A 13,810-nucleotide genomic window follows, 5' to 3' on the forward strand; every position below is an offset into this window, starting at 1 on the left:
ATCAAGATAGGAGAAAAAGGTCAAGAACCCTAGTTCAAGAACGCAGCAAGGTTCCATTTCTCCGTGGAATTCGTCATCAGGTATGTGGGATTTCACTAGTGGGTTCCTTTCACCCATTGGGTCCCTAGAATTCAGTCAGTTTCTTGATTCCCTTATCATGAATAGACCTAGGGTTTCTAGAATTTCAACAGATCATCATGAATTAGTTATTTAGATGTTCCAAATCAGATTATCATGTTATTACATCGTTTCTCGCATGAGTTTCAGAACCCTAGCTATGTATTTCTTTAGTTCTTGAATTACACATGCTAGGTCAGATATCTCAGTTATTCAGTTATACATGCCTTAGTTATTAATGCATCATTATCAGATTAATTATTGCATTCTCAGTTTGAATGTTTAGTTCGAGCTATCCAGTAACTTACAGAAATTCAGTCATTATGTGTTAATCACTTAATCTATTGGGAGTAGCATAATACCGAGTTGGACTAGGGTTCAGCGTACCCATATAGTCCCAGAACTACGAGCCACGTAGGGTAGCATCAGTTTAGTGATCACGCCAGCATGCCTCTATACCTCTGGCAGGGTATATTGGGTCCTCTCGATGGGGCGTATACATCAAACTCCACATTTAGCTTATGTGGTTTTATGTCGGTTATTAGTAGCTCCCACAGTTCAGTCAGACTCTTTTGCATTGACCATATTTCAGTACAGTCAGTATTCAGTCTCAGCATGTTATAAATTTGGTCATTGCATCAGTTAGCTCAGTATTTAGTATTTTCAGTATCTATATCATGTCCAGATTATTTCATTGCTTTATTGGTTTGTTCAGTTATATGTTATTTCAGCTTTACTCTATCCTGCATGCTCAGTACCTTTCAAGTACTGACGCATACGTGCGCTACATCTTCTCGTGATGTAGGTTCAGGTTCTCAACATCTAGATCACGCTTAGATCGGTTCCCGATCTCCAGTTCAACAACATCAGTGGTGAGTCCTCATTCTTCAAGGACTAGTGACATGTTTATCTTTATCGCTTTTAGTCTTTAGTTTCAGTTTTGCTACACCTAGTTGGGGCATGTCCCAACATTTCTAGTAAGTTTAGAGGCTTATTTCAGACATAGTTAAATTCAACTTAGTATTTTGAATTTGATATTTCTTTTGTATTAAACTCTCAGATTTGATATATTCAGTTATAGTATATGGGTATTCCCAATCTTTTCAGATTTATTTATAAATTAGCTTCCGGATCAGTTTATTATCTTTAATATGCTAATGATCATGCCAGCAGGATTAGCTTGGGATCACTTGTGATCCTAGGTCCCGTGTCCACGTCTCGGGGTAGCTCGGGGCGTGACAAGCAAAGTGATTAGAGAATAGAAGAAATTCTTCCTAAATTGAGAAGTGAAATTGCCATATTGTGTGTTTAAACAAGTTTTCCTTGCACTTACGCTCAATCCTTCCTTTCGTTAGTACTAAAACATATGGCAGCTCTTAAAGAAATGTTTCTCCTCGATCCAGCCTTCGCCATCTGTAGTGGCCAAGCTGAAGCTTTACATGGTATTTCTTTCTCAGCTTGCCACATTTTTCTTTAACATGCCAGCAAGATTGTCCATAAAAGATGAATTTTGTAAAACTTAAAGAAAAAAGAGGTTATCATACACCAAATAAGTCTATAAAACTTGAGAAGAATACGTGAGTTAAAAATATGTTACAATCAACATGCTGTACATTGATTTAACAAATTCTACAGCTCTAACATCTCCAGAATCTTGGAAGTAAACCTGAGAGTTGCTGTCAGTGGGTTACTTAGCCATTCTCCAAATAACGGAGAGAGATCATGGACGGCTTTCAGCAAGTAATAGTGTGTGCCACCACCCACACGCTACATTCTTCGGCGTACAATCATCGGTGGGTACTTCACAAGGATCATTACGGTCAATTGTATCACCTAGGCCAAGCTGGAACAGAAAGGCAAAAAGGTTTGATATAAACATAAATAAATGTAATATTTGTGGAAGAGTAATAATCTCTTTACATACCTGACCATACTTGTTCCATCCCCAGCTATAAATTTTGCTGTCATCTAAAGTCAAAGCAAAGGATATCTTTAGATTACTAACATATACATATATAGACAGATTGACAAGCTACTGGCTTCCTATTGTCCAACTCTTACCAGCATCTGATCGATTTAACACACATTTGATAGTGGAACAACAGACCATATTATGTACCCACATGGGTAGGAAACAAGTATATTCAAACTCGTTGTCGAAAGCATATTTACTACTCGTAAAATTTCAAAGAAATCTCAGTTACAAATACTAACTAGTCACAGTTATATAAGCAATTGCATGTAACATCTCCATCTCAGATCACCACAAATGAGATAATTATGTCTAAGATTGAACTAAGTGAATCCTAGCTGTCTTCAATTAATAAAAATAAAAAAAGAACTCGGTTTGTCCAGTTGATCAGGACTGAAAATGCACTTCATCTTCTTGACAGTCTGGAGTCTGGGCACTTACCTGTCATTATGGCGCTATGGCGAGCTCCACAAGACACTACCTTGGCATTCTTGTTCTCCAGTATTGGGGCATCCACAAGTCTAGGTGATGTCTGTAACAGAAATCTCCTGTTGAGTTTCTAAGTCCCTCAAACAAAGAAGGTTTACAAAAATGCAGCGGCAGAACTGCAAATATGTAGGGAATTATATGGTTTAACTAATAGGCTGTCAGAAATTGACAATGATTTCTTATCCCTCAAGTGTCTAGGTACATTTAAAAGCTACAACTGTGGTGGAAAACTTCTGGACTGGGATTTCAACAAATCCCACTTCTTGGCACATCTCATGGTACGACTAACCAAACTCTTACATGAAATGATAATTCAGCTTCAACTAGATATTATTATTGGACATTGGAACTGTCAAGTCCACAAACAAAAGTTAACTGGAAAGACATGAAACAAGTGAAAAATATTGGACGCACCTCTGTGTGGTCAGTGCCTGTGCCTAGACCCAATTGGCCAAACTGATTTCCCCCAAAAGTATACACACGCCCATGATCACATAAGCACACAGAATGCCACAGTCCACCTGCCACGGCTTCTATTCTAGTGTTCAATAGAGAAGACACACAAGTTGGCCTCAGCACGTCATTTGTATTACCTAGTCCACACTGAATACAAAGAATGAGGCTAAGGGACTGACATTAAGAAAAGGAGTGTACCACGAACCAGGCACCACAAAGTTGAAACTGCAGGTGTAAACTTACTGGTGCTTTTGATCAATTTTTTTTTAAAATACAAAATATGACAACATTACAGTTGTCTGCTAGTGTGAAAAGATATGCTATCAAGTGCTAGACATTCAATTCTAGCAACAAAACATATATCTACAACACTATAAGCAAGATGCAGCTGGCTCAACATTACTCTATATTTCTTTTCTTTGAAATGGAACATTACTCTGTTTCTAATTGTGAATCTGAAATTGTAGAGAATAGAATGTGAAAAATTCTTTGAGGGTTCCAGGACAAGACACACATCACATTTCAGGTGTGATAATATGAAACATTTACCTGTCCATACAATCCCCAGCCAAATGTAAGCAGCACCCCAGTATCTGACAATTGAAACACAGACCAAATTGAGCAGAACGACAAATGAAATATCATTCTGAACTTTCAAATGCAAAAGGTAGAGACAATGATTTAAGATGAGTCTAACTTCCCTTGTAAAAGGAGTAACTCAAAGTCATTCAAACTTAAAAACCTAACAAATTTCCAAAATTATTCTTCTTTACTTCACACATTGTGCAGCTTTAATTAGTAAAAAAAAAAAAAAAAAGAAAGAAGAAAAAAGTTACCCCAATTAAGAGATCAAGAGAAGTACTAAAACTTAACTCCATGCTAACCTGTGATTACTGCACTATGCCGGCCACCACAAGAAATACTCTTTATGTAGCTCCCCAAGGCTTTACGTTTCTGACTCCCAATGGTAATGTTTCCTTGAGGACTCCCAAGGCTCCGGTCAGGTTCATGTGAAGAAGCATCCAAACATGGTATAAGATGAGGAGAAGCCACTATTTTAATCCTGGAGCCTAAACCAAGCTGTCCTTCACCTCCATAGCCCCAACCCCATACCTGTCCCACATCTAAATCCGGCAAAAATATGATGCATCAGGTGTCTTGCTTTACATAATAGTTCTTCCATATCTTCGTACTTCATATGACCTACAAAACTATATGGCGTAACCACAAAGCAACCGACTCCACTTCTAAAATGACAGTAACAGGCTACAGCATGCATGGAGGAGTGAAATTACCTGACAATGCTAAAGTGTGGCGCCCTCCAGCAGCAACAGAGGTTATCTTCACCCCTGGATCCAGTTCTACAATACAAGCTGGTGCAGAAAGAGATTCATCAGCAGGGGGTGGGCTTTCAAGTTCTTGTTTAGCCGTCATTGTTCTTCTCCTCTTTGCAGTTTCTTCAGGTTTTTTATTTTCTTGGTGAGCAACTGAACCACCAATTGGCTTGGAGCCTTGAGATTGAGGGCTTTCTGCAGAAATTAGTCCTTATAGTATTAGATAACCCCACCAGGGATAAACTTGCAGCTGATTAGCCAAATTCTTAAATGGTTTAATCTGGAAATTAAACTTCCATTACCCAAATTCTTAAATGGTTTAATCTGGAAATTAAACTTCCATTACCTTGGTCAGTTGACACTGATTCTTTCCGAATAGCATCCCCTTCAAAACTCCCTCCAGAAGTGAAATTTGCAACAACCTTGGAAGAAGGCACACATTCTTTCCAGCCCCATGTGTACACATCATTCTTTTCTGTACAGAAATACATCGCATAACCATATGTCTTTGCTGTCTTTCATAATATGTCTTTGCTGTCTTTCATAATATTTCAAGTAGAAATAAGAAAAGAAAATAGAAGGTTCTGCCAAATAACATTCTGAATTAGCTGAATAGGTAGCTGACAACCCAGAAAGACTGGGTGACAGTATATTACCAGTAACAGATACACAATGTGCCCAACCAGCTGCGGCTTTCACGATTGGATCTTCAGTTGGAAGCGGAAACGGTTCTGGAGTCTCCTTGATAAATGTAGTAATGAAAGAAGATAGCAAAATCAATTCAAAGGAAAACTATATAAATGAGTCCATACAAGAAAGATTTGCCACATACCCCATGTTTTCCAGAAGTCAAGTAGCTTTGGCCTTGATCATCTGCAGAGCCCCACGTGATAAGTTTTCCAGACCCTGCTGCCAAATTATCAAATAATACATAGTTAAAACCCAAAAATCAAGGGTCATGTCATTTTCATGAAAAAATATTGAGAAGGTATAAAATAGGATGAGATTGGAATGGACTGAAAGATCCAGAATGGAATAGTTTTGATAAGATAGGAAAGGTATTCATGACAAAGGATTAGTTGTTTTGCATCAGATGCAATTCCTACCATTTAGTTTGCTCTTATAGCTTCTGTCTTTTCATCGAATTCTACAAAGATGCATACAGTGCTTTGTTAAGTTGTGCTTATATGAACTACAATTTTGTTCTTGTGATAGTAGAAACTGATGTCTCAAAAACAATAGTAGTTTAGCCTTGGTAGGATGCAAAGCTAGCCAGACAATGACAAAAACGGTCTCATATCTGGGAATAGGTATAAAATAGTCCCTAAAATATATATCAATTGTTTAGTGTCGCCTCTTCAGAAGAAGATCATTAGCAAGCAAAAGTATGTCTTAGAACCTTGATGACAACATTAAAGCCCACATTAAGTGACTCAACACATTTTGAGCCTCTATTCAGTGCTTAAGCACACTGTAAGTGCACTATCGACTACACCGCTTAGAGGCAGACATATATCATTACGCTAATGAGCAAAATCTTAGCTTGAACCTATTTATGGACGGGCAACATCAAAAAGAAAGTATGAATTTTATACAATAGTTCCAAGAGGAATTAGTAGTTGGGTACTGAATCCCGTCAGACCTGGAGAATGTGCCGCTAAGTAAAGTATTCATACATACCGTCAACAACACCGAGATATTGGCCCATGATCATGTTTACTTTATCTTTAAGAGCTGTTGTGTTAATTGAGGAAGGTTTTTTGGTGACCATACCTGAATGGAAGTCTAACTCAGAGATGTATAAGCCTCCTATGCGGGTGGTTTGACTCCCTAAGGAGATTTGTAACAAATTTCAGATAGTATGCAATGATTTAGGCCTGAATATACCAAAAAGCTGACCTAATACCCAAAAATTGACCAATTACTACACTTCCGCTTAGTTCAAACTTTTCCGTAGCTATTGTTCATCTTCCTCTGCTTGAGGCCTCATATCCTAAACTAATGTGACACTATCAAATAAAATGAAGGTACAGAGGTCGGAATCTTATCTTCACAGTTCGCTATTTTAATCTTCACAATTGGCTATTCCACATTAACTCTCTCCTAGTCCACTACATTAATATGAGAAAATATTCATGTCTGAATTGATAAGATCCGAGTCAAACTAACTAAAGTTTGTTAAAAAAAGTCAGAATAATCTCCAGAACAAGCTCTGGAAGCTTGAAGAGTTACCATACTTGTCAATTAGTACCGACAATCAAAAACTTCATTAATTTCATCATCGCAGATCTCAATATCTGAATATCAATAGAATAGCTAGCAACACAAAATTGAACAAATCTAGAGATCTACTTCTTTTAATTCATACATCTGTAAACATCTAGAAAAATTCATATATGAACACAAATCCATACAAAGATTTTAAGCATATAACCTGAAATAGCCATAGCGAAACCACAACCTCCTCCACATACATCCTTCCATGATTGAACATCGATTCCGTTCTCCGGCAACTGAACTTCCACCGGAGAAGTTAACGGCGACTTATGAGACAATACTCCGGGAAGATATCCCCACATTAACACCTCATACTTCTTCTTCTCTTCCTCCATTTTCAACTCCTCTTCCTCTTCTCTTCCACCATTTTCACTCATTTCTTCAGAAAAAATCATCGAAATTCACAAATTTTCTACAGAGAAGTTTCCAGAACTTTTGTTTCAGAAGCAACTAGAAGCTACCAAAGAAATTAAATTAATTGTAGTGGAGAAATAAAATAATATGAAAAATCAGAGGCGTATCATTAACAGGAAAATTAATAGTGCCACGTCGGATCAGTTGGATCTCAGGAGACACGTGTTTGATTGTGGCAGCTCTTCTGTTGTAAGCCACGAATTCACTGGAAGTTTCTAGATGTAGACTTTTGACTTAATGACGTGGCATAAGCTTGTCCGTTGGATGTAAGATGTGTATTGCAGATCAACGGACAGGTTGTCAATAGCCAAATGAAAGTTCTTTTTTTTTTTTAAGATCATAAATTTCTTCCGTCCTTTTTTTCCGCTAAAACTAACATTGGTCCGTTCGATTTGATATTGAAGTTTATTAATTTAATTTATTACTAATAATTATGAAATTACAAGAATTATTCAGTTGCTGATTTGATCATATGTTAAAGTTTCACATAAAAAAATTATTGAAAATTACAAAGAAATAAAGTGACAAATCAAAAATAAAAACAATTAACAAATTACGTCTTTGTTTAAAAGCAATATAGTACTTTTTGTAGGATAACTGAGAGAGTTTAGAGAGTTAGAAATGAAAGTATGGAGCTAAATTCTAAATCAAAACATTATATACTATCAACATTCGACAACAACATACCTAACGAAATTCTACTAGTAAAATCTAGAGAGAATAAAATATCCGCAAAAAGCCATACCCCTATCTTTTGAGGTAAGGAGACTAATTCCAAAGTATCCCAATCCAATATAACACATTAGAATAATGTAAAAGGAAAACAATAATAGAGGAACAAAGCAACTAATAAGAAAAGTATCAAATAATGCAATAATCTAATCACAATCAACAAAAAGTAAATCTCTTTTTTTTTTATGCCAGGAAGTCACTAGAAGACTCTGGAAATTTCTAGTTGGTGGAGGTGGGCCTTTCCATTGGAAATTCCTCTAATTGTGTGCCATGTGGTGGGTTCTACCATTTAATTGTCTCTTCAATTAAAATACTTCATTCGTCCTATTTTATATGTCATCCTTTTTATAAATAGTTGATCTATAATACTTGTTATTTCATAAAATTAATGCATAAAGTACAATATTTTTCCTTTTTTACCCTTGTGAGTAATTAACCTTGAAAATATACATTTGACCAACGTAGAAAAGCTAAGTAAATGATTCATGTTCATTGGTTAAATTAATTAATCAAAATAAATTAATTCATATTCATTGATTGAAAACTTGAGTACCAAAAAAATTAAATAAGGGTAGAAGGGTAAAGTTACGTCATTTTTTAATGCAGTGCAAAGTAAAAATGTGACATATAAAATGGGACGGATGGAATATTAATCAGGGAGTTTCTGTAAAAAATTATGGTTTTTTACTCAATATTAATCTTTATTTCAATCGTCATCTTTAATTATATATGCACTAATAATAACATATTCAAAATACTACAAGTGGTATAGTAAAGATAGAGTCAGAAATCAAATTACATCTTTGTTTAAAAACAAACTAATACTTTTTTAGGATAACTGAGAATTTAGAGAGTTAGAAATAAAAGTATGGAGCTAAATTATAAATCAAAACATTATACACTATCAACATTCGACAGCAACATACCTAACGATATCCTACTAGAAAGGTTTAGAGAGGATAATTAAATGTTTGCAAAAAACCATACCCATATCTCTTTTGAGGTAAGGAGACTAATTCCAAAGTATCCCAATCCAATATAACACATGAGAATAATGTAAAAGGAAAATAATAATAGAGAAACAAAGCAACTAATAAGACAAATAATGCAATAATCTAATCACAATCAACAAAAAGTAGTGATGGAATCTCTTTTTTTTTATGCCAGGAAGTCACTAGAAGACTCTGGAAATTTCTAGTTGGTGGAGGTGGGCCTTTCCATTGGAAATTCCTCTAATTGTGTGCTATGTGGTGGGTTCTACCATTTAATTGTCTCTTTAATTAAAATACTCCGTCTCATTTTATATGTCATATCTTTTTATAAATAGTTGATCCATAATACTTGTCAGTTCATAAAATCAATGTATAAATTATAATATTCTTCCCTTTTTATCTTTGTGAGTTGTTAGCCTTGAAAATATACATTTAACCAACTTAGAAAAGCTAAGTAAATTATTCATGTTCATTGGTTAAATTAATTAATCAAAATAAATTAATTCATATTCATTGATTGAAAACTTGAGTTCCAAAAAAATTAAATAAGGGTAGAAGGGTAAAGTTACATGATTTCTTAATGCAAGTGCAAAGTAAAAATGTAACATATAAAATGGGATGGATGAAGTATTAATCAGGGAGTTTCTGTAAGGATTTATGGTTTTTTACTCAATATTAATCTTTATTTCAATCGTCATCTTTAATTATATATGCACTAATAATAATATATTCAATATATTACAAGTGGTATGGTAAAAGATAGAGTCAGATTATTCACAAATATTACTTATCTGATGGAGATAGAGAGGTTATTTCTGATAGATCCTCGATTCAAATGTAATAAATTCAAAGAAGGAAATATTATGGAATATGGGTCTGAAAAATGCTCCAACTTTGACCGATATTGCTGTTACGATACTAAACTTTCTGGAGGACCTATTACCCCCTTGAACTATTTAATAGTATATTTTAAAGGTATATATCTGCCAACGTGGACACTAGAACTGTCAAAATGGGCTTGGCCCGCTAGGCCGGCCCAACCCAACCCTTGAATTAAATGGGGTTGGGCTCAATTTTTTTAGCCTATTTAGGAACAAGGCTTTTTAGCCCAACCATAAGCCCTCAGAGGCCAGCCAACGGGCTGTGAATTTTAAAAATATTTATTATATATATTTTAAGTAGTGTTTTACTTGTTAAGATTTTGTCAATAAATATTTTTAAAATATCAATATAAAATCAAGACTATATTTTTTACATATCTTTTACATTTTAGGGTCATTAGCCCAAGTTCATTACTTCATTATAACTATGAATCTTTGACCTCTTTTACTTTTGTTTTTATGCCTAATTTTTCACTTCTCCTTTATTGTTTTGTTTATGAAAATAATGATCATGTAATATTTTTTTGCTCGGATAAATTTTATGAATGTTGTATCTTGAATATTATGTATTTATTTTGTAAATATTCACTGAAGTATGTGTAGTTCATGAATGAATTTATGTATGTGTTGATGTCGTGTCCATCGGACATCAACGTTTGTCTCTTTTCTAAGAGGAAAATGTTGTCCGTTTTTTGGTTGAAGGGTCAATTCGTCCCAACCCGTGGCCCGCTTAGGGCTGGGTTGGGTTGCTATTTTATCTGCCCTTTAATTAAAAGAGTTAGCCCGTCCCAACCCATTTAACTCTCTAGCCCGTGGGTTGGGTTGGGTTGGGTTGGGCCAACCCATTTTGACAGCTCTAGTGGACACATTACTATTTATAATTATGCATAAACTACAGAAATCACATACTTTTAAAGCAAAATTACAATTTATCCCTTAAAAGTTTATAATTACAGAAATCCCTCATTTTCGTGCATCAGATTAGTGTATCAGTGCTTATATTATTGTATCTCACGCATCAGATTAATGTATCAATGCTTATATTATTGTATCTCGCGCATCAGATTAATGTATCATCGATTATAATATTGTATCTCACGCATGTATCAGCACTTATATAGCTCTGATACATTAATCTGATGTGTGAGATATTGTAATGACCCTAAAGGTCATTTTTGGAAATTTTCATAAAATGACCGTTTTACCCCTCCCGATAGTTGCCCCGAGTCCTAATTGTTGTATTTTCGAAGTTGGTTTGGAGGAAAATTGATGAAAAGTTGAGTTTTTGAAAAGTTGAGTTTTTAAGAGTTAAAGTTTGGTTAAAAGTGCTATTTTGAGTCATTTGGAGTTTCGAGACTCGAATCGGATTTCCGTCGATTTTAGCAGTTTTAGAATGTCGAAATGGGCCTATGAGAATTTACGGAGTTGAATTTGGAGTTAAAACAAAGATTTGAGGTCCTAAGTTGCTAAAATTGTGAAATTTTGATCAAGAGTTGACTTTGGTCAACAAACAAGGTTCCGTTGCTCGAAATGGAATTTCGAGGGTACCGTTGGATTCAGGGGGTGATTCTAAGTCTAGAATGAGTCTTGGTTGAATTTTTAGAGGCCCCGAGTGCGTTTCGAGTTTTTGAGCCTAAAGTTAGTTTCTTGACGCCTTATCGGATACCGGGTCAAGGAAACCTCGAATTCAAATTCCGACGATTTCATTGAGTCCGAAATATCATTTTCAAGCTAGTAGCATATTTGGTTTGTGTTCGGGGAGTGCCAAATGAGTTTTGGGTGAGCTTTTAAGCTTCTTAGATGCTTTGACACTATTTCAGCAAATTGTGGCAACTAAAGGGTTCATTATTAGTTTTAAAGGTCGAAAATTTTTTCCGAAGTTTCTGAAATTTTGAGCATGAATTATAGGACTTATCTGCAAATTTTGGTGCATTTTCGCTAACCCGAGATTGGACTTTTATCGCAAATAAGAAATAATTGTTTACCGAGTAGAAATGATATTTGACTGGGCAAACGAGCATGAAATTGAGCTCCGATTGAACGAGCAGGTCCGTATCATTATTTAAGACATTTACAAAAAAGAATCGGGTCATTTCACTATCGTATGAGGAAATTACGGCCTTTTTAGTGAAAGATTAACTGCTATTTTTCTGGTGCATAACAACCATGTACTGTTATAAAAATCTCAGACTGTGTTCATTTGGTATTTTGAGCATATCGAGAGTTCTAGAGATCGGAATGGAGTGATTCTTACGGGTTTCTTCTTGAATTAATATGAGGGTTAGTATTCAATCTTCAATTCGACATTTTCTCATAATTTATTTATTTGGTTTTTTTCCCTATCCGTAAATCTCTTGGGAAAAATTGGGATTTTATTGATTTGGACTCCCTTTTTGAAGAAAAAAGTATATTTACGATCCTTATGTTATGGGTAAATTAATTTTAACATAAAATTATTGATTCATCGATTATTTTCATCATATTAACCGCGTACAATTTGGACTTTCCCGGTAAAGTTAAAGTTTGATAAATTAAGAATTTCAAGGTCAATCTTAACTCCGTTTTTGATGAAATTTCATATTTGAACTTATCTAAGCATGGGTAAGATGTTTTTCAAGAGATATTTCATTTTCGAGTCGGGGTTTCAGATCCGAATATTTTAGGCTTCTTCAAGAACGTGGATTTTCCTTCAAATTATGTTTGTGAATTGATTTCAACTCCGTTTTCAAATTGGTTTTCACCATTAGCTTCCAAATACTTTAAGGATCATTTTACATCAAAAATTTCCAGATTTGGGTATCGTTTTCTGGTGTGAGACTTTTGAACCGTTTTGCCCTTTTTCCCTAAATTTCTTGATTTTGGTGTCATTGGACTCGAATTGTGATTGTGAATAATTATTTGAATAGATTATCGTGATCCAGATTATACTCGGATAGGAAAGGCTCAAGTCAAGTAACTTTTGGAGTTCGTTTTAAGGCAAGTGGCTTCCAAACTTTGTAAAACTCTTAGACTACGCATGACTACTTTCCTAATTGTGTTGGGGAGTAATGGGGATTGAGGATGGGTTTTATTTGTTGATTGAAATTGTTGTAAATGAAAGATGGGGGATAAAACGAGCTAAATGTGTTATGATATGGTCGTGATATGGTTGTGATTGAGATAGATGATGTGTAATACTATGATGTGATCGTGATATGATTGTGATTGATGACATTTGCATATTTATTATTCATCCCATGTGTGAACTATCTGTTGCATGAGTTCTGAGACACTGATATGAGGATGAATGGATATGAGACACAGTTGAGACTAGCTCCGGCTAGAGATATATGAGATGGACTAGCTCCGGCTAGCGATTTGGATGCCGATGGGATCTGGTTTCGGCGGTGATACATGGTCCATGTGTGCCCCCATGGGTTCTGATTTGAGTATTCAGCGCGGGCTGATTACGTCAACAGATGTGTATCGTAGGACAGACATGCATCACGACTACATGACATCATTATTGCATTTTGCATCGCATTTGCCTTATCTTTGTCTGTGATGTGTGGATTGTATCGGTTTACCCTTCTTATGTGGAATTTGATCTACTTGCTCTTATTTGTTGATCTGAGGTTGATGAGGATATACTGTTGGTTCTGGCTGTTGAATATGATCTGTTTAGTATAGGTTGGTTGGTTTGCTGCTAGATTGAAGTTTCGGTGGTTCGGTTGGGATTGAAAGGAGTTGTTTGTAGCTGCTAGTTTTGCTTAGTTTAGAGTTACTTGCGAGTACCTGTGGTTTTCGGTACTCACCCTTGCTTCTACACAATTGTGTAGGTTGACAGCTCTCTCAGATTCGGCTTAGTATTTTCTTTAGCAGATTGAGCTTCGGGACATACTCGAGAAGTAGCGGTTCATTCCAGACGTGCCCTTGAGTTATCTTTACTTCCAGTTTTGTTCTATTCGAGAACTATACTCTGAGACTTGTATATTTTTATTCGAATTCTGTATTTAGAGGTTTGTACATGTGACAACCAAATTCTGGGTAGTGTTGAGTCTTAATTAAAGTCTTCCGCTTATTTATTATCTTTTATTCTGGTATTTCTACTTCTCTATCGTTGTGGTTGAGTTAGGCTGACGTGTCCGGTGGGAAATGGACACGTGC

At 35.5% G+C, this 13,810-nt stretch overlaps 1 protein-coding gene across 6 annotated transcripts; it reads right to left on the minus strand.

Annotated features, from left to right (window-relative positions):
- Window positions 1-1,680: 1,680 nt before the first annotated feature.
- On the minus strand, window positions 1,681-7,094 carry LOC125850508 (ultraviolet-B receptor UVR8-like). 6 transcript variants are annotated; one of them, XM_049530364.1, is made up of 11 exons: window positions 6,803-7,092; window positions 5,201-5,277; window positions 5,025-5,106; window positions 4,715-4,843; window positions 4,330-4,563; window positions 3,919-4,158; window positions 3,584-3,627; window positions 2,993-3,181; window positions 2,531-2,621; window positions 2,042-2,085; window positions 1,681-1,960 (listed from the first exon to the last, which is right to left on the minus strand). In XM_049530364.1, exons 1-11 carry the CDS (start codon window positions 7,038-7,040, stop codon window positions 1,838-1,840), a joined length of 1,491 nt encoding a protein of 496 aa, XP_049386321.1. In that variant the 5' UTR covers window positions 7,041-7,092; the 3' UTR covers window positions 1,681-1,837. The 6 variants fall into 6 exon arrangements, with proteins under 6 accessions (XP_049386321.1, XP_049386322.1, XP_049386319.1 ...); XM_049530365.1 differs by having other exon boundaries at window positions 5,201-5,274; window positions 6,803-7,090; XM_049530362.1 differs by having other exon boundaries at window positions 5,025-5,109; window positions 6,803-7,090.
- Between the last annotated feature and the right edge of the window lie 6,716 nt (window positions 7,095-13,810).

Source organism: Solanum stenotomum, unplaced genomic scaffold, assembly GCF_019186545.1.
Source record: "Solanum stenotomum isolate F172 unplaced genomic scaffold, ASM1918654v1 scaffold17538, whole genome shotgun sequence".
In the NCBI taxonomy this organism is placed as follows: domain Eukaryota; kingdom Viridiplantae; phylum Streptophyta; class Magnoliopsida; order Solanales; family Solanaceae; genus Solanum; species Solanum stenotomum.